Source organism: Eptatretus burgeri, chromosome 15, assembly GCF_056783735.1.
Source record: "Eptatretus burgeri isolate ZD-2024b chromosome 15, Ebu_testis_v1, whole genome shotgun sequence".
Lineage (NCBI taxonomy): Eukaryota > Metazoa > Chordata > Myxini > Myxiniformes > Myxinidae > Eptatretus > Eptatretus burgeri.
Window position 1 is genome coordinate 65,838,812 of NC_140975.1, and position 25,729 is coordinate 65,864,540.

Consider the following 25,729-nt stretch of genomic DNA (forward strand, 5'->3'; position numbering starts at 1 on the left):
AAATCTTGTCGCTGAGGTCACAAGATCTGAAAGTCGAACTCTGAGCTTCTCAAACATTCACAAATTTGGAACATGGAATCAGTTGGCAATACTATTGCAGGCTTTGATGGACACCTGCGTTAAAGTTCTTTGTGAAGGAACTTGTATATTAACTCATCCCAAAGATCTGTCTCTGAAAATGAAAATAATCTAAAATACATTCTTACACATCCTTTAAAGGGTTGAAATTTCAGGTGAACCGTTTTGTCCTGATGGTGTTAATTTGCACAGAAACAGCGATGTCGAAGATTGGTGGTGATGATGTGAAATTGTGAAAATCCATGTGATCATTATTGCACTTTTCTCCCTTGTGGGTAGTGGTCCATGGTAAGCTCTGTGGGATTTTCACTCAGTTCATTTGATGATCCTTTCTCTCAATCCGTGTGGAAAACATACCAAACTTACATATCTGAATCTGGCATCAAACAAGCTCCAATCTCTACCCAGTGGAGTGTTTGATAAACTAACCCAACTCACAAAGCTGGATCTGAACAATAACCAGCTCCAGTCTCTACCCAATGGAGTGTTTGATAAATTTACGAAACGAATCTACAGGCTGAGTTATAAGTCCCAGGACATGGTTTTAGCTGCTTATACCAAGATTTGTATATTCTGTTGTAGAATTCCCGCCCGTCGGCGTGCGAACGACCGCGTCTCACCAATAGCGGCCGCTTCGCCCACCGAACAGACAATCCAGTCGCAGCTTTCCGGATCAACGCCGAAAACCAGCCATGGGTGTGTTTTTAACCACACCACAATCTTGTCCGTACTCTACCCGTGCTACAGGGTCCGATCACCAAATCTTCAATTTACCTAATTATTCGCGCGGGTCGGTTACCGAGAGATTGTACCTCAACGGGACCGCTTGGAAACGAGCCGCTTAAGCAGCTCGCTTCCTTTTGGGATAACTGAGCGGGGTATTATCGCACAGTCCCGTTGGACTCGATCACTTTACCGGCTATTTGAAAACCAACTATATTCCGAGTGCAAGATGGGGCAGTTCAATGAGGGAATGAACGCAACGAACAGGTTTACATTCACACAAGGACATTTATTATAATAAAGTACAAATGCAATTAAACAAGGCAAAACACGAATGCAATTATACGAGCAACAAAAGCACGACAAAAGAACTACAACCGTCTACTTATTATGTACAGTCACTTGCACTTAACAGCAGTTCCTACTTATTAAATGGGCCCACAGACACACGTACATGTACACGTACACACACACACACACACACACACACACACACACACACACACACACACACACACACACACACACACACACACCCAAGAAATGGTGGCAGAGGCCTTTATTAATGAGCTCCAGATCGGAGGACAGGTGAGCTGAAACTCAGAACCTATCTCGAACCTCTCCACCTCATGTGGTTTTCAAGTTGCTCAGACCCGGGCTCCAGCGAGAGCGAGCTGGACCCAATCGCCGCGAGCTGCGATCCTTCCCGAGCTCCCGCGAATCCTCCCGCGCTTCTCAACACGTGCTGGTGAGACGAGGCACCGATCCTTCCCGTCGATGCGTCGCTTGCCCGAGGAACCACCTCCAAGAAGAGGTTGATGAGTCGCACCAAGCCGGGAACCAAAATGGAGAACAAAGAGCTCCACGAACCAAGAAGAAGAAGCCACCACTCGCAGCTCGAACCAAGCGACCAGCTTAACTTTCTTCCAAACAAGGCAGCTTGAAGCAAAAAGCTTTCAAAAGCCTCCGACCCTAACCAGAGTCAAGCAGGACCCGAAGCTCTGCTGAACAACTCCTCTGCAGAAGCAAAAAGCTTCTGAAGGCCTCAACCCTAACCCAAGCCAAACAGGACCCGAAGGTCTGCTGAGCGACTACTCTCTGCCGAAGCAAAAAGCTTACTACTCAACTCCGAACATGAACAAAGAAAAGATCTCCTCTTATCCTTCTCCCGCCCTTCCCCCGCTCCCGGCGTGACTCATAGACTCATGCCCTCGTGCTCCATCCCCCGCTCAGCCACGGGTGGGAGGGAATTGTTGACATCATGAGTCATGGGATGGCAGGGTTCTTCTTCCTCTTCGCAGAAGAGGGGGGAGGGACGTCTCCATTGTTTCGTTCCCTAACTATTCAATCGATCCGCAGTGCATCTAATCGATTTCTGAACATTTAAACAATGGAAGGTGAGCTATCGAGGGAACAAGCACTTATCGACATAGCTGACTAAAGGAACCTGAATGTTGTGTGCAATCGAATTCCCAAATTCGTAACAATACCATCGACGGATGTTTGAATGGTTTGAATTCCCAAATCACAAATTTTGTAAGTACACTTCAAGTCTGAAGTGCCTTTTTCCCCCAAGAGATGAAGATTTAATTTTGATGCTGCTGCCTTTCAAAAATCCTCCTCGAAGTCTTATTGCACCTATTTCATCATATTGTTTGTGTTTCTCCCATCAAGGTACCACAACACTACTACTATTTCCTCTTCCTCTATAAATGGACTCTTTTTCTGCCATTTTGGTTTAATGAATTATTTGTATTGTCTGAAAAAGAGAAAACAGGATAAATACATGGTATAAACATATCTTGAATCAGCAACTAAAACAGTGACCTGGGACTTATGACTCACTCTGTACATCTCTACCAAAACCAGCTCCAGTTTCTACACAGTGGAGTGTTCGATAAACGAACCCAACTAACAACGCTGTCCAGCGGCCTGGAAAAGTACTCACCCCCGACCAATAAAAATGCTTCATTTGGATGAATTGTGGAGAAACGATTTTTACAAATGAATTTTTTTATTAATAACTGAAGAGATCAAACTAAACAGTTAAAGTTGAAGGAAGTTACATGTCAGGAATACCTGTGAAAAATATGTACAAATCAAGATTCACTGGTTGTAAAAGTATTCAGCTCCTTGGGTCAGTATTTGGTGGAAGCACCTTTTGCAGCAATGACTGCCATGAGTGTTTCTGTCGGGGTCTCCACCAGCTTTTCACAGTGAGATGGAGAAATGCTTGCCCATTCTTCACGTGGAAATTGTTCTAGTTCTGCCACATTTGATGGGGATCGTCGATGCACTGCGATCTTAAAGTCTCGTCATAAATGTTCAGGGACAGGTCAAGTATGGGAGCATGCCGCATGCGCCAGAGCAGCGCGTCGCTGCATCCACTTGTGGCCGGTACTCCAGGGGCCTCCGTCTGGCCATCCCCCAGGCAGACGCCTGGCCCATCCCCATCTCCTTGAGATGCCGATCAACCGACTGCAATCACGAGGCACGTGGACGGCCCATTGGCCTCCTCCACTCACGAGACTCCCTCGCTGAGAGAATCTGGTGAGCAGGATCAGCGTCAGGAAAACGAGCCACATGTCCATACAACCGTAACTGACACTCACGGACCATGCAGGTTAGACTCACAGACTATGCAGGTAACAAATCTCATTTGAGTCTCTCTCAGCAACCGCTTGTTGGACACAAAGTCCGACCAGCGAGAGCCAAGGATTCTCCGAGGAGACCTGATAGCAAAGGAATTAAGTCTCTGTCTCAGATCTGTGGTGAGAGTCCAAGTCTCGCATCCATAGAGCAAGACTGCAAGCACCAAGGACCTGAAGACTCTGACTTTCGTTCTCCCGCACAGGTACCGGCAGTGCCACACCCCATTATCCAGTGAATCCATGACTCCCCAGGCCCGACCCAGACGTCTATTGACCTCTGACTCACAGCCAGCAGAGACATGAATATCACTGCCAAGGTAAGTGAATCTCTCCACGACCTCAACATCCTCATCACAAACAGGCACAGACAGGACAGCAGCATCCAAGATGTCATTGAAAGCCTGGATCTTAGTTTTGACCCAGGAAACCCATAATCCCAGTGGCTCCAACTCCTCATTCAGCACCTCGAGGGCCCCCAAAAGGATATCTAAAGTCTTCGCAAAGATGACTGCATCATCTGCAAAATCAAGGTCAGAGATCTTGACATTCCCATCCGATGCACCGCAACTTGATCTCTCCGATATTCTCCCTAGAATTCAGTCCATACAAGTACTGAAAAGTCTGGGGGCCAGTACACACCCCTGACAAACTCTAGTAACAACTGGAAGTAAGTCAGAGATGGTACCACCACATCTCACAGCACTCTCGGTACCAGAGAAGAGTTCTGACATCAGATCGATCAGTTTTGGTGGCACCCCACAAAGACCAAGAATCCTCCAGAGGGCATCCCGATTCACTGAATCGAACACTTTACAGAGATCAATATAGCCTGCCAGGAGCCCCTGCCGAATCTCTCGTCTGCGTTCGGTGAGCGCCCGAAGAGCAAGGATCCGGTCAATCGTTGACCTCTTTGATGGGAAGCCTGACTGCTCTGGATGCTGGTGCTCAAGCAGATGGTGTTGAACCCTATCAAGAATTATCCAAGCAAAGACCTTGCCTGGCACTGAGAGCAGCATCACCCCTCGGTAGTTGTTGCAGTCTTGGCGATCACCCTTCCCTTTCCAGAGAGGGACAACAAGGCCCCTCTTCCAGTCAGTTGGGATGATGGCTGTGTTCCAGGCAGAGCACAGAACTGCATGCAACGACACGAGTGCAGCATTTCCACCAGCCTTTAGAAGTTCAGCATGGATGCCACAGATCCCTGGAGCTTTACCCCATTTCAACCAGTTCACCGCAGCCTGTGTTTTACACAAGCAAAGGTCGACCACAGTTGATTGGAGGGTCAGCAACAGGGATTGTAACACCCCTGACGTCCAACTCGACAGCTGGTGGATCAGCCTGGTACAACCGCTCAAAGTAACCGGCCCAGCGGGCCTTCACTTCAGACTCCTCTGTCAAGAGCCGACCACCCTCTGCTCTAACTACAGTACAACGAGGGATGGGCTTGGATGAACGCAATGCACAAATTCCCCTATAAGCAGGACAAGAATCACTTGACCACAGGTGATACTCTACCCCCTCACACATTGTCCTCCTTGTCCACCCTTAGCGCACGTATAGTTTTACACCTCAGCTCCCTGAACAGCTCAGCTCTGCCATTCAGCCTGGCGCTGCGACTCTGGTCAATGGTATCCAGTGTCCCTTGAGAGACAAAATTCTTCTTTGCCCTATGGTGAGTTCTAAGACATCCACCGGCAACATCAAGGACGGTGGTCTTGATGGCACTCCACAACTCTTCAGGACCTCCCAAAGCACCCTGACCCCTCAAAATCTCCACTCAGCTTGGTTGCAAACTCCTCAGCTACCCTGTCATCCTTGAGCTTGCCAACATCCAGCCTAGGCTTGGATGGTACCATTCTCCTGGATTTGAGGTGCAACTTCAGAGTTGCTACAACAAGCCGGTGGTCATTATTGAGGAACTGAGCACTCCGGTAGCCCCTGCAGTTCTGGATCATCCTCTAGTGACCATCAACGAGGACATAGTCAATCTCCTTTGCCACACCGCCAGCATTGGAATACAAAATCCAGCGATGAGCTCGTGGGCGCTGAAACCATGAACCGGCCACCCTAAGTCCATGACTTCTTGCATAGTCAAGGAACTTAGTGCTATTCTGGTTCATAGTTCCAGACCCACGGGGACCAACACACGTCTCATAACCATCCCTATCAGTTCCAGTTGATGCATTGAAATTCCCCAAGACTGGAAGTGTATCTTGTCTGGGGTACTGATCAACCACAGACTCGAGCGTGGCGTAGAATGTGTCCTTCACGGTGAGATCACTCGCCTCAGTCGGAGCATAAACAGAGACCAGGGAAATGACACCTAAGGAATGACGAATCCTTAATCTCATAATATGCTCATTGACCGGTGTTACCTCAATTATCATTGGGGTCAGCTTATTGGACACAGCTGCAGCAACTCCTTGAGTATGGTAACCATCAGAGCGACCAGACCAATAGTAGGTGTAACCACCCGCCATGATCTCACTGCAATCCAGTCTCCGAACCTCAGAGAGTGTTGCGATACCGTTGTCCAAACGCTTGAGCTCAGATGATAACAGAGACAGGTGATCATCCTCTCTTAGGGATAGGACATTCGAGGCACCCACTCGAAGAGACCGCCTCAGGTTAACCCAAGGAGACCGCCGTCTGGTAGATGACACCTCAGCACCACTCCGACACACTCTCCCGCAATCTGACCTGGGAATGTTACCCCGTGGTTTCCCTCCTATCATCAAAGGTTGGGGGTCCCGAAAGCTTTGCCCCAATCCCATCATCCGGTGAGCTGCCCTGCGAAGGGAAGCTGCACAGGAGGTACTCCCACGGAATGGGTTTTCAGATTTCTTTGTGTTTTTGTTTTACGGAATGAAGGGTTTTACGGTGGCCGGAGTGCAAATCCTGCCACCAATCTCCTAATGAGAAGTAACCTAACTGCAGGAGGACGTCCGCAGACACAGTTGGGTACTAGATATGGATGGTCCTTGGCTCACAAGGAGCTCCTCTGCCCTTTGACAGGTTTTGTTTTTAATCCTGCTGTGTGTCCATATCCAAACACCCACCTCACCAAAAAAACCTGGTGGGGCAGATGGTCTAGTTGCTGACAACCCGACCATGGAACAGGTTAGTACAGCTTTTCATGATACCTGCAGCAACTGGCCTGACCTGACTGGTACAATAAATGTTCAATTGGGTTCAAATCAGGACTTTCACTGAGCCACTCAAGAACATTCATTTTCTTCTTCAGCCACTCCACTGTGTCGTTAGCTTTGTACTTCGGATCATTCTCCTGCTGAAATGTGAATCTCCTTCCCAGTTTACATCATGGCTGAATCGAGCAATTCTCCTGTACTTTGCACTGTCCATTGAACTTTCTACCCTCACAAGCTTGCCATTCCCTTTTGATGAAAAGTAGCCCCATAACATGATGCTGCCACCACCATGCTTGATAGTAGGGATGGCATTGCCTGGGTGATGCACAGTGTTAGGCTTGTGCCACACGTAACGCTTTGAATTTAGATCCAAAAGTTCAATTTTTGTTTCGTCTGACCACAAAACCTTTCTCCACTTGCAGTACCATGAAGATTCTTTTTCGTGAACTCCATACGAGCTTTTGAATGTGTATTTTTCAAAAATTGCCTCTTTCTTTCTACCTGTCCATAGAGGCCAGCTTTGTGAAGGGAACGTGATATTGTTGATTGATCAACACTGACCCCTATCTCGGACATAGAACCTTGTAGATGTTTCATGTCATTGTTGGATTTACAGTGACATCCCGAACCAGTTTCCTGCTTGCCCGGCTGCTGAGTTTGGTTTCACGACCTGCTCTGAGTAGAGTCTGGGTGGTATGATAGTCTTCCCCAACTTAATGTTATATTTCGCCATACTCAAAGGGATAATGAGTGACTTTGAAATCTTCTGATAACCCTCCCCTGATCGGTGCTTCTCCACCACTTTATGTCTGACTTCTTTGGAAAGCTCCTTCATCTAACACCTCGGTTAACCAAGTGAGTTGCACATCAAATATCCTCACATAACTGGGCAATGCCAGATCCAGGGGGAGGGAGGGGGGGTTCACCAAGTGCACGTGAACCCCCTCTCCCCTCCACCCTTACAATTTTGTAACATGATTGTCGTGTGAGATATCACTGGACAATCAGCAATTGGCACAACTTTTACTTTCACTCGGCAATTAATCTGAGCTGCGATACTTTTTGCCACTGATTCTCTATTAATCCCTCTGACTCAGTGTTTATTTCTGGCTCTGAAGACAAAGGCAACATTTTTGGGATCGTGTCCTCCAGAAAATCGCAGTACAATCCTGAACTATTTCACTGGGTAATTCAAAGTTTCAGTGGCTACATCATCCATTATTATAATTGATAATCTGATCTGCAACGGCGAGTTTAGGTTTAGTGCCCGGGGTCATTTTGCTGCATTTTGTGCTTATCCATTTGTATTGGAAACATTTTTGTGTATTTACACTGTTGGCGCAAAGATTCCAAAATCTTCAGCTTTTCTTCAGAATCAGTTCGTGACAGGCCGTGAGGCCTTTTCGTCAAGTCGCTCGATGTTCTCAAATTTTCCTGTGGAGAAAGTAAATTTGTTGAGAAAGACCCCCCCCCCTAAAAAAAAAACTTATGGGTCCGCTCCTGCTGGGGGAAACATAATTTTTAAGTTAAACCACTGATTACATACAGGTGAAACCTATTACACTTGTTTTATACATTTTCAAACAAAAAAATTGCTCCTGAAGTGATTTAGCGTTAATTAGGCAAAGGATTTCAATACTTATACAACTGAGAATCATCGAATTTTTCTCTGTCAATTGAACTAATTCACATTTTATCTGCATTTCAGCTTTGTCACTTTGGAGTAGTTTATGAAGACTCTATATATTAAGTTTGATTTGAAAGTATCATAAAATAAGCTCAAGTGGCATCAAAATGTAAAAATTTTGGAGAGGATGAATACTTTTGCAGGCCAATGTATCTGGACAAAAACCATTTCCAGTCTATATCCAGTGGAGTGTTTGACAAACTCTCAAAGCTAACACATCTGGAGCTGCAAGGCAACCAGCTCCAGTCTCTACCCAGTGGAGTGTTTGATAAACTAACCCAACTCACAAAACTGTATCTTCACTACAACCAGCTCCAGTCTCTACCCAGTGGAGTGTTTGATAAACTAACCCAACTCACAAAGCTGTATCTGTACAGTAACCAGCTCCAGTCTCTACCCAGTGGAGTGTTTGATAAACTAACCCAACTCACAAAATTGTATCTCGACAGCAACCAGCTCCAGTCTCTACCTAGTGGAGTGTTTGATAAACTCTCAAAGCTAACACATCTGGAGCTACAAAGAAACCAGCTCCAGTCTCTACCCAATGGAGTGTTTGATAAACTAACCCAACTCACAAAACTGTATCTTCACTACAACCAGCTCCAGTCTCTACCCAGTGGAGTGTTTGATAAACTAACCCAACTCACACATCTGTCACTGAACAACAACCAGATGAAGTCTGTTCCTCATTCTAACCCCAAGCCTTTCAGTTGAATAAACGATCATTCATTCCTCAAACATTTCACTTTTTGACATGAATTATTCTGAAATATAATTTCCTAATTTAATTTACATTTCTATCTTTTGTGAAATAATCGGGTTTTTTTTTTTTTGGTTCCTGAATCATTCATTAAATATAGAAACAAAATCAAATGTTAAAGTGATCTTGACGTTGAATTCGTTAGATTGAATTTCTCTCCTTGATTCTGTGAATGAAACAGAATGGTTGGTGAAGATTTGAAATCCTGAACCAAATTAACCTGTTCTACCCCCCATTATTCTGATTAAAAGGGTACAAGTTGAGTTGATAATTGTTTGCATTTTTAGGATTTCATTTTCTTTATTCGATGTTGGGATGTTTGTGGTTTGATTTTGAAACAGAATCTCGTTTCCATTCCATCTGACTGAGAGGTCCTGGTGGACCTTATCTTTAATCCACTGTCGTCCCTTCCACTGCTGTGGTCCCTGAAGGTACTGGAACACCCTTTGATGGTTTTGCTGTCCCTGTATGTTTTGCTGTGATTATGCTTCGTGGGGATTTTCTTTATCATTTTGATTGGTACAACATGGAGTTGTGGATCAATATCCAAATCAGGATGTTGGGGGACTGGAGTTGAATCTTGAATATGGTTTTGGTTTCCAGCATGATGTGGCTTTGTTGGTTCTTTACGAGTTGGTGATGGAGCTGGGATGAGTTATTAAAGTATGGAGGATGAGATGCTGCAGTTCATTATGTAGATGGTAAACACAACATAAATACTGCACTAAACATCCGTCAGTGAAATGGGTGTTGGTTTGAGATTGTGGTGAGGGGATCCAATGAGGAGCTTTCATGACTTGAGGTGAGACCCTGAAGTGTAGTTTATTTTGTTATGATCGATGCAAGTGGTGAGTCTTCCCTTACATGACCTTTCTCTTATAGAAATATAACATACGATGTGGTCCCTCAAATCTCGAGGGATGTTTGACCAAACATGTTCACCTCCTTCATGACAACACACCTGTACTCATACCCCACACAGACCAGACCTGTTCCCTTATGGCTAATATCTCTTTTGATATTTGAAGTCCCACTTGCATCGTCACTGACTCACCAACCACAAGGAATGGACCGAATCACTTGATAAGTGGTCCAAAGAACAATCTGAAAACTCACAATTTACTAACAGACTGTTTGAAGGAGAAATTGAGTCATCGATTTGATGTCACAGCACATTATGTTGAAAAATATATACATTGACATGTATCATGTTCCTTGAACTTCTGAACTCCCCTAGCATATTTGTACCTGAGATGTATCAGAAACCGATCCAGATGTCCTTGAAGCACAACTTCCAGGGTCGCAACCTACATCACCAACAAGCACAAGAACTAAATCCTAAAAACTACCACCAACCTCAATTTCACTTTAAATAACATATCATCCGAACATTGACATGTACATAACGCAGTTTCATCCTTGCTGGAGAGAAATCCAGAAATTTCCTAAACTTTACTAAACCACCCTTCAGGACTATAGTAGTGTAAGAGAAGGCCCACCACCATTTCCAAGATCAACTTTGGCATTGGCACTGAATACTGCAGATTTTTTGAAGAAAGGAAAAACGTTGACAGTTTTGAAATATGGGGTTAGATACAGATGTTAAAAATTCCATGGGCTGCAAGAAGAACAAACAAACATCAGTGCCTGAAGAAATTAGATCATCATGTACATGAGATGTGCTAATGCTAAAACAGAAACTGTCATACTTTGGAGACATGTGTGCAGAAAAGTAAAATCTGGAGAAATCAATCAAGCTGAGTATGGGGTTTTGGGGGTTTGTTCGAAACATAGTGAATCGAGGGATGTTCAAATTGATATTCAGTACATCACTTTTGTTAAAACTCAGCATTTGGTCTTAAACAACATGTGTAAGGGTGCTCTTCTTGATCCAGGTGGATGCCTGATACAAATTTGGCCAAATAAGGAATTGTGGCACATTTATTACCAAATATGGTAAAATTATATTATCTTTGATTTTGAATGAGTAACATGTATACTTTCATATAAATCATATTGGACAAAACACAACTCTTATTTAGGTATCTTTGCCTCAAGGCTGGTTTATAATTCATTTTTTTAAACAAATAATAATAAATTACAAAAATAATCATCACTTTTCTCAAAACCATGTTTAATTACAACATTAATGTAACATTTAAGTATTCATTTATCTCAGCAGAATTATTTGTGTTCTTGTAACATTTCATAGTAACTACTATGAGGGAAGGATTTATTTGCTTAACGAAAGAAATAGTCGATAATAAAAACACTCATATGGAAAACTCCATCCTGTAAATATTATTTAGATGCATCTGCCAAAAGATTCCTCATTCAAAGCTTTGCATCAGAGTTAAAAAAGGACCCTTACTGTGGCAGAGTGGATCGGAATGGTAATATTCCCTCAATACGGAGCATTGACAGCAGGGAGAGAACTCATAGGATTAGCACCCAGTATGGAGCAGATAGCTAATTAAATGGCTGATAGCTTTATAGACATTAATGATGAAATAGTAGCAATGAGGAGTGTTGTCGTACAAAATCGAATGGCTTTAGACATTTCTTGTTGCTAAAGGCAGCACATGCACAGTTATCAGTTCTGAATGCTGTACTTATATTCCTGACAGATCAGAACATATCACTGATCAAACAGCTAAAATCAGGTAATAAGAAGCAAAATTATGTAATTCTTTTAATGATGATTTGGGAATAACAAAATGTTTGGTGGTTGGGTTGGGGAGCTGTTTTGTTAGCATGTTTGGTGTTTGTTAACAAGTTTGTTAGCAAAATCTAACATGTTTGGAGGTTGGGGAGCTGCCATCTTAAAATTTGTTCGCACAGTTCTTTTAATCATCTTAATCGTATTGTGCCTCATCAATTGTATACCAGCTCTGATTACCAAATGCTTTATGAAAACTACCCCCTCTTTAAAAGGTATAAACTGAAGAGGCCTTTCTGGAATTGTGCCAAATTGAACCCTGATAAACACTGCTGCCCCTTCCACATGCTAATAGTAGAGCAGCAGGGGCCACCAAAAGAGGGAGATACCCACACCAGCAGTACCACATTTTCTAATGTGGTTATTATTGACCAGCTACTATCCATGTACATGAAAACCAATGATGCCAGTCTGGGAAATGGTGGCATTCTGAGAAATGTCAATTAAGGTTGTTGACCCCTGAATTTGGCAATATTTACTAAAACGGCTATAGTTTTTATAATTTTCATGTTACAATACCTTGATATACATAAAACTGATCGTAAGACAATAGGCTATAACATGCAATGACAAAAAAGAACATGTGGTTGAAAATAATAAGTACAGAACCAATTTTATTACAAATTTTGCCCCAAAAATCCAAATTTTCATATACGTTTAGCATCACTCATCACATGCATAATATAAAAGTATCAAATATTAAGCATTAAAAAGTTTCTCTAGAGTCTGCTGCAATTATTCATATAGAATACATTGTATTATCTTAAGTGTAAATTACATTTTCATCACATTTTGTCCAAGATGCCTGAAAATGGTATTATTCAGTACTCATGGCATATGACCATTAACTTGATTAATTTCATATTTATTAAGAGAAAAATTTGTTTCAAATATTGTATTGTCACAAGGAATTATATTTGTTGATGAGTATACACAAGGATGGATCCAGGATTTGTGTAAATGGGGGGGGGTACAAATTCTTATATCTATATTAATATTTCGGCACACCCCTTCCTTTGTTCAACCATCAAATTTTTGTTACTGCATGAAATGAAACAAGCTTTGACATGTATAGTAATGATATTATTGTCTTTCTTAAGAGACCCCTCAAAATTCGTTTTGATGATTATGGTAGTTAAATCTTATCATTATATTATATTAATATTTCGGCATGCCCCTTTTTTCGTTTCACCATCAGATTTTTGTTACTGCATGAAATGAAACAAGCTTTGACATATATAGTAATGATATTATTGTCTTCCTTCAGAGGCCCCTCAAAATTCGTTTTGATGATTATGGTAGTTAAACAGTTCATGTTCTCCATTTGCAAAATGGGAGGAATTATTGCACAACAAAGAAATAAAAATGTTTCCCATTTTTTAGAGGACCACTAAGATGAGTTCGTAAAACCTTTTGTAGAGTATGTTATAATTAATCACTATATCCCATAGTAAATTGCTCATGTTATTGAGCTGTCAATAAGCTATCAATCATAGACATATAATAAACTCACTTGAGTATTCATATCTCTATTTCAATGCGTAATATCAAGCGGTACCTTCATGATGACCTAATAAAACCGGTCTTGATGTCCGTATATCTGTTCACAATCAAACCGATTGTGATGCATTTTAAGGCTTTCCGAGAGCTTTGGAGAGATTACCTACACTCCCGTACGGTGCTGTTTTTATTATTCCTACTGCACTTCATTAGAACATAGATCGTGGATGGATGCGCAGATCCCAGGAGAACAACTATAGCTGTACAGAACAATTCATATTATCGATGGACTAAAATGATATTTCATTGATATTATAATAAATTGTTTATTTAAAATATCTTCAAATTTTGTGAGTTTTTAGTTTGTTGTGAAATATTAGGTCCTCGGGTCTCCGCATAGTGGCATACAGGCTTAAATCGTACTTCTGTTTACTACCGTAGAAAATCACAGAACCATCCGATCAACATGCTGTTAACAGTTTCAGAATCAGCTAAAATCTACAAGATATGAATATGTAGATGAAACTGATCCGGCCAGCTAAAATCTACAAGATATGAATATGTACACGAAACTGATCCGGCCTTTTGGATCACTTTAAAGTAGGGTGCCCTGTAATTTTAATGCGCTCTATGGATCCTCAGGAACTCACGGATGGTACATGTTGTGTCGTCACTAAACTACGTGGTAATGTCATCGAAGTGGAGCTACTGCGGGACAGTCAAAGAGGAAAACCTGAATGATAACCAATGGATAAAAATGATATAATATATTGTTTAAAATACATTCATGCTATCTGTCTTTTACCATATGTTGCCAGTGACGCCCGTCTAAGACGGGCACCTTTACTAGTAGTATAAATATTTTTTAAATGGTAATTTTTCAATGTACTTTGTTGAAAATAAATTTCAAAAGAAATATTGAGGACTACAACGGCTGTTTGTACAAACTCTCCACTTTTGGCATCAAATGCAATCTTTCTAACAAAATTATCAGTTACTAAGATAAATGCCAGGAAACTGTCAACATTATTGTTACATATTATGTTGATATCTAGTCTGCATCTGAGTCTGAATTATCACTGTAAAATGCAGAGAGTAAAGGGATGTGAACATGATTTGTCCCCTCCATCCACCAAGGCTTCACAGGTGCATGCTGCTGTGCATGGTTGGCCACTCTCCAAGCAAGAACACTCCACTGCACAGGTATTGGGTTGACAGTCACACACAAGGTCATTTAACAACTCTGGAGCAGCTGGCGATTGACTCATAATTTGAGGCTGGAGACCAGTGCCACCTGGGCTGTGTTCGAAGCCATATGCTGTTGCATCAGGTAAGGTTGGAGAAGGGTAAGCAGCTTGTCTCCATATTAACAGCTGATAATCAGAGCGAAGTAGATGCAGACTGAAAGCATCTTCTGTCGGTGGTAGTTTCTTTCCCTGGATGTTCCTCTGTCTGACACCTCAGGGCATTCAATGACATGCAGTTTGTCTTGCCATACATGTAGCCAACATCTGGCCACTCTTTTATAAGTTGTCTTTTGAGATTATAGGATGTGTATGAACCTGGATGGTCCACTCCCTCTTCAGCAAAGATCTCCAAGAACCGCTTTCTCAAGGTGCTCAGGAAGAATATTTGTCTGTGTTCAATGATGGGTGATGTAAACTCACTGATCAGTCTCCTCACTGATGTCCTGTGTGCAGCAAATTGTTGCTTTCTGTTCTTACTTGCAGTGATAAAGCGACCACTGACAGTTGATGTAGCATGACTTGTGTCTGCGGTAACGAGCCTCAATGGCAACCAGATCACCATTGGGTACACCCTGAAGTCTGGTTATCATGTCATCATCTTGCTTAGCCTTTGCAGCTTGAAGAACTCGGGTGTACATGTTGGGATGCTCAGGGTCATCTTTCACAGATGACTCTACCATGGACCAAGATAATCGGTGCTTTGAGCTGCAAGGATCACTACAGATGAAACAGCGAGATTTCCAGTCAAACTTCACAACTGATGCCTTGGATCTTGTAAAGCGGTTGGCACACCCACCACTTGCACCATCACCATTACCACTACTAGAATTACCACCATCATCCAAAACTACATCAGAGTTATCAACTGTTTTAATAGCTCATCTGATGTGATGTTGGCTTACATATGTTGATCTGCATTGTCTGTGATACTTGAACACCACTGTTCCAGAAATTATATCAGATTCATGGGCCAAAAGTTTCTGACTAACTGAGTCATTCCGAAGTCTGCATGCTGAGAATAAAGACCGTAGTTTGTGAAGAACTGGATTGACTGGCTGTTCCTTTGATGAAAAGGATTTTGTGCAGAAAAGACACTTATCAATGTCAATGGTATCTTCTCCCTTAGCTTTCTTGGCAATGAGAGCAGTGTCAAATTCTGCATCCATATTGTAACAAGAATAACTCGCATCCGTTGAAGACAAAGTCTTCGATATCCCCCACCATAGTAAATGAGGACAAGTAGCAAAAGGCACCAGTTCAATTTATACTTGATGTGTGTACCAAATTTCATAAAGAAATAGTTAATAGTTTTGCAACTATGCTCTGGAAACAAAGGTTAACCTCAATTATTTCTTAATACCCAACTTGTTTCCATGGAAAGTGACAAATTTTTTTGGGGGGGGGAAATCTCAAAGTATCAAAAGGCACGAATTCACCACTTGCTTGATATGTGTACCAAATTTCGTAAATATATGTTAAGGGGATTTGTAGTTGAGCTCCGGAAATGAAATGTGACGGACGGACGGACGGACGGAACCCATTTCTATATCCCCCGCCAACTCCGTTGGTTTGCGGGGGATAAAAATAAAACAGTAAAACACAAAGTAGCTGGTCTGGGGAACTTGGCTTAGATGAACTCGGAGCGAGAGCCGATCAGTTGTCCACGTGCGCCAAACCCCGAACCGGAAGTTATAATAAGTTTTTCAATTTGATATCTTGAAAAATAACTGAGGAATGATCATAAGAAATTCACAAAAGGCCCATTTGATTATAACGGGGTGAAAGAGTTGAAGAAATCGTGAACATGTCAAAAAGGCTAAATGCAAAATCCATCGTTCTGAATTTCGGTCAACCAGGTCTGTGACCCAACTTACAAATCCTGCTCAAATTTGAAGTTAATTGGATGATAAATTGATGATTTTATAAGACATTGCACTTTTGACCTCAAAAACAATATTCTTCTAGGTTGTGATTGGTGAACTAATTCAGTGACCCAATATGCAATTTCTGTTCAACCTTGCATAACACCCACCCTCCGCGTGGCTGGAGATTGCACATTACTTGCTGAAATAAAGTATTGTCTGTATATTGCAAGAAGGCTCTCTAGATGTTTGTGTGGTATGCATCTAAAGGGGTTTAACAGGTCCAACAAGTCTACAGGTCGAAGTGGTGTAAAGGTCTAAAGGGTCTCGAGGGATCTACAATGGTCTTAGCTTGTATATGGTCTTAGCGTTCTAATGGGGTCTATGTGGTCTAAGTGTTCTTACAGGGTCTATATGGTCTAAGCATTCTAACGGGGTCCATATGGTGAAATGGGTCTTAGGGTTTTGACAGGGTCAATAACATCGACAAGGTCTTAAGTGTCTATGAGGGTCTATAATGTCTAAAAGGTATAAGGATTCTAAAAGGTATGTTTCAACAGTAGTTACAGGTTTAACAGTTCTAAGGGATCTACAGGATCTAAAGGGTCGAAAGGGTCCAAACAGGGTCTAATGGGTCGAATGGTATCAGGGACAAGGGGTTAAAGTGGTCTAAAGGGTATAAAGGTCTTCAGGAGTCGAAGGGGTTCAAAGAGTCTTAATGGGTATAAAAGGTGTAAAGTATTGAAATAAAGTCAAGGGGTCTAAAAAAGGGGGGAGGGGGTTAAAGGATCTTAAAAGGTCTAAAATGGTCTGAAAGGGGGTCCAAATAGTAGGATAGCCAGAGTCCGAAATTGTGCTTCAATGTAGAAGTGTCGGCGCTTTTTGTTAAAACTCGGCATTTCATCTTAAACTCATAGGAGGGTACTCAAGATCCAGGTGGATGCAGGACGCAAATATGCCCAAATAAGGAATTGTAGCACATTTATGCCCAAATATGGTAACAAAGAAAAGAAAAGAAAAGAAGATTATCTGTGCTTTTAAATAAGTAACATTTATACCTTCCTATAAAATCAAATTGGACAGAACACAACTCTGATTAAAGTATCAATGGCTGGTGGACAACTCATTTTTTAAAAATACAAATCAGAAGAAATTACACAACAAATCATCGTTTTTCTCACAAACTAACAATTTTCAATCAAAATCAAGGACGAATGATGTACAAACTTGATTTTCTGAGTGTGAACATATAAGAAACATAATGTACAACACAACTAATTAAATAAAGTACATAAAATGTAGAAGTGCAACAATGAACGAGAGAAAACTCAAATGGGAGATCAATTTTTTTTCTCAAAAGGAATTTAACACATTTTGGTCAAATAAGGTAAAATTATTTGATTGGTGATTGTGAAATAGTTACTTGCACACTTTCATGTACAATCAGATGGAACAACAAACAATTACTATTTTGGTCTGAATGGCATATTTGGACACAAATGATGGCATTTTACATCACAACGACCAAATTTACAGTGGGTACACCACACCCACGTACTAACGCCGTGAGATAAGGGGTTCTTTGAACTCTCGAGTTATGATTCTGGATCGGTTTGCACTATTACGTTCCATATGGAACAAACAAACTGGTATTACAATCGTTCCCTCTGTCTCAGTCTTTCGTTTGTTTTCTTCTCAGACAGTTCATTCGTGTGTCTCTCGTGTGTCTCTATGTCCGGTCGTATCTCTCCCCGATGGTTTGTTCGTGTCTCTCTCGTGCGTCCATTCCTCTCTCTCCCAGACAATTCGTTCGTATCTCTCGTGTGTCCGTTCGTCTCTCTCCCAGAAGTTTTGTTCGTGTCTCTCTCGTGTGTCTGTTCGTCTCTCTCCCGGACGGTTCGTTCGTGTCTCTCTCGTGTGCCCGTTCGTCTCTCTCCCAGACAGTTCGTTCGTATCTCTCGTGTGTCCGTTCGTCTCTCTCCCAGACGGTTCGTTTGTGTCTCTCTCGTGTGTCCGTTCGTCTCTCTCCCAGAAGTTTTGTTCGTGTCTCTCTCGCAGAAGGTTAGTTCGTGTCTCTCTCGTGTATCCGTTCGTCTCTCTCCCAGACGGTTCTTTTGTGTCTCTCTCGTGTGTCCATTCGTCTCTCTCCCAGAAGGTTTATTCGTGTCTCTCTCCCAGAAGGTTCCTCTCTCCCGGACGCTTCGTTCGTGTCTCTCTCGTGTGTCCGTTCGTCTCTCTCAGAGACGGTTCGTTCATGTCTCTCTCGTGTGTCCGTTCGTCTCTCTCCCGGATGGTTCGTTTGTGTCTCTCTCGTGTGTCCATTCGTCTCTCTCCCGGATGGTTCGTTTGTGTCTCTCTCGTATGTCCGTTCGTCTCTCTCCGAGACGGTTCGTTCATGTCTCTCTCGTGTGTCCGTTCGTCTCTCTCCCAGAAGGTTTGTTTGTGTCTCTCTCCCAGAAGGTTCGTTCGTGTCTCTCTCGTGTGTCCGTTCGTCTCTCTCCCAGAAGGTTCGTTTGTGTCTCTCCTCTCCCTCTCTGACCGTTCGTTCGTTCGTTTGTTCGTTCTCTCCTCTCCCTCTCTGACAGTTCGTTCGTTCGTTCGTTCGTTCTCTCCCAGACGGCTGTATGTTCTTACACAGTTGTGGAAATTTGGTTTGTGCGAATTGTTTATCCTCAGTTTGCTGTGATAAAACAACTTGGAAACAAAACTTCCAACTCACCAAAGGAAGGAAGAGCAGATATCCGATGATCACCATGAACACGGTAAATGGGAGCAGATCCGTTGGATATCCAAAGTGGTCCTTCCATGTGTCAAGTCATTACATCGTGCCGATTGATGCTCAATCACAAACTCGTTATACAAATGTGACGTCAGGTGATCAAAAGTAGTCGATAAAAAAATTATATATATATATATATATATATATATATATATATATATATATATATATATATATATATATATATATATATATATATATATATATATATATATATATATATATATAACAGAAGGAATGAAATCGTTCGATACAGCGTGGCAGGGGACTGCAACAGAATGATAGCATAAGAACTTAGCTTTCAACCTTCGACGCGAAATGCGATGGTGGGCGGAAATGATGTCTTTCGTTCGTTCGTACATGAGAGGGGAGCGTTTCTTGGGTTTTTTTTTCCGTCAAGCAATAAATTTAATGTTTTTCACATATATAACACATTAGTTTCACTAATTTCCATTGAAATACTCGGGTATTTCCGTCAATTGTCGCCATTTCCGTCTCGCTTCCACACTGCCATCTACCGGACGGCCGTCATTGGCTGTCTTGAGGCACGTGGGGGGGGGGGGACACCGGGGACATTTCAAACTCGGTGCAATTGTATACAGCGCACGCGCTGTAATAATAATAGGCTGTTCAGTGCTGTTGAAGTAATCTTGAGTTCACGAAGTCAAAATGTGGATCTGCCTGCAAGCGTAAAAAATATTGGTCACCAATAGTTTGGCAGAATAAGTCTATTTAATCCACTAAATTGAAAATAGTTCAATGTAAATTCATAACTATTTTAGACCTAGTGATAAACCCTATTCGTCGGACTTTATTCTTTTAGAGGGGGTTATTTTTCACAACACCATGTTGTACCTTACATAAAATTTATGCAGTAATGACTTCCATTTTCGACACATTCTCATGACGATACTATTTAACCCCAGCTCAACAGCCTGTAGGCAAAACATTCAGTATACCACATGTTTTTCCATCAGAAAATTTGCTACATGGTAATATATCTTCATCACAAGACTATTCATAATTAAAAAAAAATATAAATAAATATTTTCATACTTACATTTTTACAGAGAAGAGGGTGTCACATAAAACATGCTGCAGTATGTGTAGTCTATCGCATCTGTTCAAGTGTGACTGACCGAATTTCATATACATTGTAAACTCATGGCTGATGAGAGTGCTATTTATCACGAACGCAGTGAGCTTCATACTTAACACGTGCACATGAGAGAATAGGAAACAACAAAAACAACAACAATAACAATAATAACAACAACAACAACGACAACACAATACCCCCTGGCTATTTGGAATCCATGTGTTGGATATGACCTTTTGCTTCCGGTTGTTGTTAAACGCTGTGCGGCGTATAAACACGATTGGGTTTTATTTCTATCTTGTGAATATTACTTAACGCCTGCACATGAAAGAATAGGAAACAACAAAAACAACACAATACCCTGGCAATTGTGAATCCATGTCGTTGGCTATGACCCTTTTGCTTCCGTTTTTTTTGCTTCTGGTTATTTTTTGTTTCCGGTTTTTGTCGTGGGGAATGATGCATGCCGGGAGATAAAGGCATCGTTGGAGACATGAAAGACCCAAATATCAGACATGGTGTATATTTCCTCCACTGATTTTAATAAAGATATCTCCCGCATCATCAAAAAAAAATTTTCATCGTGATTTACGTTATTTGATCGCTGATCCCGAATCCAGGCCGAAGTAACCGGAAATTGCGTATACAGTTGTGAACAAGTTGTCGGTAAAGTCAGAAGCGAATGTAAGAAGAATTCTACGTTCGCTTCTTGTATTAATTTTTTTAGATGAGATCCTGTTCTCGGCGGTGTAGTTGTCGTTGTGAAGGTAATGTTGAGGTAATATTTTTTTTTAGATGAGATCCTGTTCTAGGCGGAGTAGTTGGCGTTGTGAAGGTAATGTTGAGGATTTTTTTTCAGATGAGATCCTGTTCTTGGCGGTTTAGTTGTTGTTGTTCGTTTGTTGAGTAATGGTTTGTTGAGAAGGTAATGTTGAGGTAATATTCATTTTTTTAGATGAGATCCTGTTCTAGGCGGTGTAGTTGTCGTTGTGAATGTAATGTTGAGGTAATATTTATTTTTCGTAGCAAAAAGACTGTTTAATTTGATATATTTAAGAAGCGAATGTAAGAAGAATTCTACGTTCGCTTCTAGGCTTTGCCTATTCCATATTAGCAGTGCCACATGTGGGGACCATCTCAGGAATGTGGGAGTCATCTCAGGATTATTGTGGCATATGGGATCATCTTATATAATCCAATATTCTTTGTCAGGGGCATTATTTTAGGGTTGTTTTAGGGTTGATTCAGGGTTTAGGGGTGACACTTTTTTTTAGTGCATATGTATTTAGTGATATTGAGGAAGGGGTGTTAGTACATAGGTATTTGTAACCCCCCCCCCACCCCTTCCAAAAATTCTGGATCTATCCCTGTGTGTTATTGATATACTCATCAATAATTATAATTCCTTACAACAATAAATTATTTCAAAGACATTTCATATGAAATTAATGGTCATTTGCCATGAGTATTGAATAATACCATTTTCAGGTATTTTCAGACATCTTGGACAAAATGTGATGAAAATATGATTTACCTTTAAGATAATAGAATATATTATATATGAATAATTGCAGCAGACCATAGAGAAACTTTTTAATGCTTAATATTTGATACTTTTCTGTTATGTATGTGATGAGTGATGCTAAAAGTATTTGAAAAATGCGAAAATTTGGATTTTGGGGGCAAAATTTGTAATAAAATTGGTTCTGCACTTACAATTATTGCATTTTTTTTGTTTCTCTCTCCCAATTTTTTTTTTATTATTGCATGTTATAGCCTATTCTCTTTGGATCAGTTTGATGTATATCAAGGTATTGTAACATGAAAATTATATAAAATATAGCCGTTTTAGTAAATATTGCCAAATTCAGGGGTCAACGACCTTAATTGACCTATTTCTCAGAATGCCACCATTTCCCAGACTGGTATCATTGGTTTTCATGTACAGGGATAGTAGGTGGTCAATACTAACCACATTAGAAAATGTGGTACTGCTGGTGTGGGTATCTCATTAAATAAGCCTCTTTTCTGGCCCCTGCTGCTCCACTATAATAGCAATTGAGATGATTGAATTTGAATATATACAACTGGAATTTTTTTTAGAGTGTAGCATGGCATCCGCATTTAAAATTGATATATCATGTAACATAGGCTAGATGCTTATATAAGGACATTTGTCAGGCTTATTAAAAAAAAAAATTGGCCCACGTAAGCTTTCTTGATTAATTGAGTTAAAATCAGTATTTAACCTTGATTTTGTTTGTTTCAGAGTGTGATTTGGGTGATTTGGCATTCATGACAGCTGCTTATGAACAGGCCATGAACTATGTGGAAACATGCTCATTAACCTGACTGGGATGCGATTGAGATTACCGTCATCCAACATCCTTCCCCTATGAATGTTCACTGCCATTAATGTGGCTGAACTTGTGAAAGGGATCTCTTTTCTCCTTTAGGAACAAGGTATGGTGATAAAATGTAATATTATTCTTCAAATTGTCCTGATAGGACAAAAGGGGGGAATTTTTTCTAGAATTGGAGAACCTGAAAAAGTGATATTTTTTTCCAAAGTCCACTTTTACAGTGTCCCTAATTTTTTGCTATGTCCCTAATTATGCGGCTGCAGGTATCTTCAAAATCTCAACTCGTGTCCATCTATTCATATTCAAAATTTCACGACCTTTCATCCAACGCTTCATAAATTATGAGCCCTCGCGTTTGACTATTTTACAAGCGGATCGGAGTGGAAATTTTTCTTTGTCCAACTTTTTGGGATTCACCCCGATAAGCAAAAATAGGGGTAATACCCCTGGGTGTTCACCGAGTACAGGGGTCTCCAACCTGCGGCCCACAGGCCACATGCGGCCCCTTAGACGGATTTATGCGGCCCGCGATACTGCCAATTTGTCAGGGTCAATGATCAAAGCGTTCTGCAATTTTTGTTAAGATTTTGATTCATATTAGACACATGTGTTTTTAACACGATTATTCATTTATCATATTCGTTGGCAAGAAAAATATATTCAGCACTAATTTTTGTTTAACTTTCCACATATTAATTATATTTTTTAAATTACATTTTTAAAACTATTTCATTAAACATTTTATTTCAACGTTTTATTACATTTTTAAAAATATATCATTAAACATTTTATTTAAACGTTTTTTATTTCAATTTTTTTCAGAAAACCTGGCTTCCAAACCGACGAAGAAGCGAAAGATCAACGCCGAGAACCGCGTCTTCAATCCTGAATTGACACAACGGTACTTCTTCATTGAGCGCCGAGGGAAGTGCGTTTGCCTCATCTGCAACGAGACTGTTGGAGTCTTCAAAGAGTTCAACGTGAAGCGGCACTGTCATGCTGACATGACTGACACCAGTCATGCTGACAATTATGCCAAGATGCCTGCCGACAAAATGACGTCCGAGATTGTGAAGAGGATTGCAAATTACGAGCGGCAGACCACAATGTTCATCAAGATTTCATCACCAAGCACCCAGAACACTCGCGCCAGCTACGAAGTGTCCCTCCTCCTTGCCCAGCACCTGAAGCCATTCTTGGAAGGGGACTTCATGAAGTCTTGCATGTTAGCCACCGTGGACGCCATTTGCCCCGAGATGAAGGATGCCTTCTCCAAGCTCAGTCTCTCAGCATCCACAGTTACTCACCGTGTGGAGGAAATGGCTGCCGATGTGAAGTGAACGCTCCGAGATCGCTGCCGCTCTCTCAGATTCTTCTCGTTGGCTGTAGATGAGAGTACTGATGTCCGGGACACGGCCCAGCTCTCCGTCTTCCTTCGCGGCGTTAATGACAGAATGGAGGTCTTCGAAGAATTCCTGGAAATTATCCCCATGAAAGGTGCAACCACAGGTGCTGACGTCCTTGAAGCCCTACTGCCCTGCTTTGATCGTTTTGGACTCAATCTCTCCTGCCTCTCAGCCATCACGACAGACGGCGCTCCTGCCATGGTTGGCTCAGAAAAGGGTTTCGCAACCCTTCTAAAGTAGCATTGTGCAGCATTGGGTCACACACAACAGCTCAAGTGCCTTCACTGCATTGTTCACCAGGAGGCCCTGTGTGCTGTCCGCATCGATGAAGGAAGTCATGGGAGTTGTCGTGAAGGTGGTCAACTTCATCATATCCAGGGGTCTCAACCACCTGTTGAGGTGAACCACAGGTTCAGAGATTTTCTCGAGGCTGCCAAGGCACAATACGGGGATCTTCTCTACCATTGTGAGGTCCGTTGGCTCAGCCATGGGACCATGCTTGCCAGAGTCTTTGACCTTGGGGAGGAGATCGCCTCCTTCCTCGACTCCAAGAACAACCTGTACATAGAGTTTTCTGACCCTGATTGGTTTTCACGACTGGCCTTCTTGACTGATGTTTTACACCATCTGAATGAGCCGAACCTGCAACTTCAAGGAAGAGGTCTCCTCGTCACCGAAATGTTTGCCCGCCTCAACGCCTTTGAGCTCAAATTGCGCCTTTGGGAGTCTCAGCTGGGCAAGGAGGACTTCACACACTTCCATCACCTGAAGTCCTGTGAGTTGTGTGATGCACCTGACTTCGCCACCAGCACAATCGGTTGCCTCAGGGTCGAGTTCGCTGCCCGTTTCAAGGATCTCCGATCGTACAGCCAGCAGTTCCAGTTGTTTTCTTCGCCATTTGATGTTGACTGCGACACTGCCCCTCCTGATGTGAAGATGGAGCTCATCGACGTGCAGTGCTGTGACGATTTGAGGGGTAAATATCTTGCCGCTCCCCTGCTGGATTTTTGGAGCCTCCACATCCTCCCTTCCAGCAATTATCCCAACCTCGTGTGGCTCGCCCTTAACACAGCATCAATATTTGGTTCTACCTACTGTTGTGAGCAGCTCTTCAGTAGCATGAAGCTGCTCAAAAACCAGACGCGTGCCCAGCTGACAGACGCCCATCTCAGTGACGTTCTGTTGCTCTCTGTGTCCTCCATCAAACCGGACATTGTAACACTCTCTGCTGGTAAGCAGCACCAGCCATCTCATTGAATGTGCTCGTAGGCCCTTTCATGTAACTCTATTTTTCTCAATTGTGTTTTGGTTTACATGTGAGTTTTCAATAAAAACTGTATTTAACTGTTTTTTCACGTTTTTCGGAATTTAGCGTCCTTTTTTGGGGTTCGGCCCTCCGCCCCTCACCACTTTGGTTTTGTGGCCTCCGCCCAAAAAGGTTGGAGACCCCTGACCTAGTAGAATAATGATACTGGGGAAGTTAACGTGGGATGGAATCAACAAAATGTACCAACAAACCAATGTCATAGCAAATACCTTTTTTGGGGGTGCAACCCTCACCCCCCCCCAATGCAACCCCTCCCCAAAGGAATTTTCATTCCCTGTGGTAAAGTTGCATACAGAGGAACCATTCCACATCAAGGAAGGGGTGCTTCGTGCCTCCCTTGGTTTATCACAAATATAATGTTTCTCTTTTAAAACATTAT

General features: G+C 42.0%; 2 protein-coding genes across 8 annotated transcripts in view; both read left to right on the forward strand.

The window, feature by feature from the left end:
- Positions 1-9,002, forward strand: part of LOC147012373 (uncharacterized) — a 9,145-nt gene extending 143 nt beyond the window's left edge. Inside the window, exons 2-3 of the mRNA XM_085857952.1 lie at positions 393-564; positions 8,474-9,002. Of these exons, the coding sequence (XP_085714078.1) occupies positions 393-564; positions 8,474-9,002 (701 nt within the window). The remainder of the gene's footprint in view (positions 1-392; positions 565-8,473) is intronic.
- Positions 1-25,439, forward strand: part of LOC147012370 (general transcription factor II-I repeat domain-containing protein 2-like) — a 66,667-nt gene extending 41,228 nt beyond the window's left edge. For 6 of the 7 annotated variants that reach the window (XM_085856457.1, XM_085856462.1, XM_085856459.1 and 3 more), the window contains 3 exons: positions 9,390-9,479; positions 22,524-22,717; positions 23,440-25,439. In XM_085856457.1, the coding sequence (XP_085712583.1) occupies positions 24,519-25,280 (762 nt within the window). In that variant the 5' untranslated portion in view covers positions 9,390-9,479; positions 22,524-22,717; positions 23,440-24,518 and the 3' untranslated portion in view covers positions 25,281-25,439. Of the gene's footprint in view, positions 1-9,231; positions 9,480-22,523; positions 22,718-23,439 lie in introns of those variants that run through there. The other variant, XM_085856464.1, reaches the window with a different exon arrangement.
- Positions 25,440-25,729: the final 290 nt, after the last annotated feature.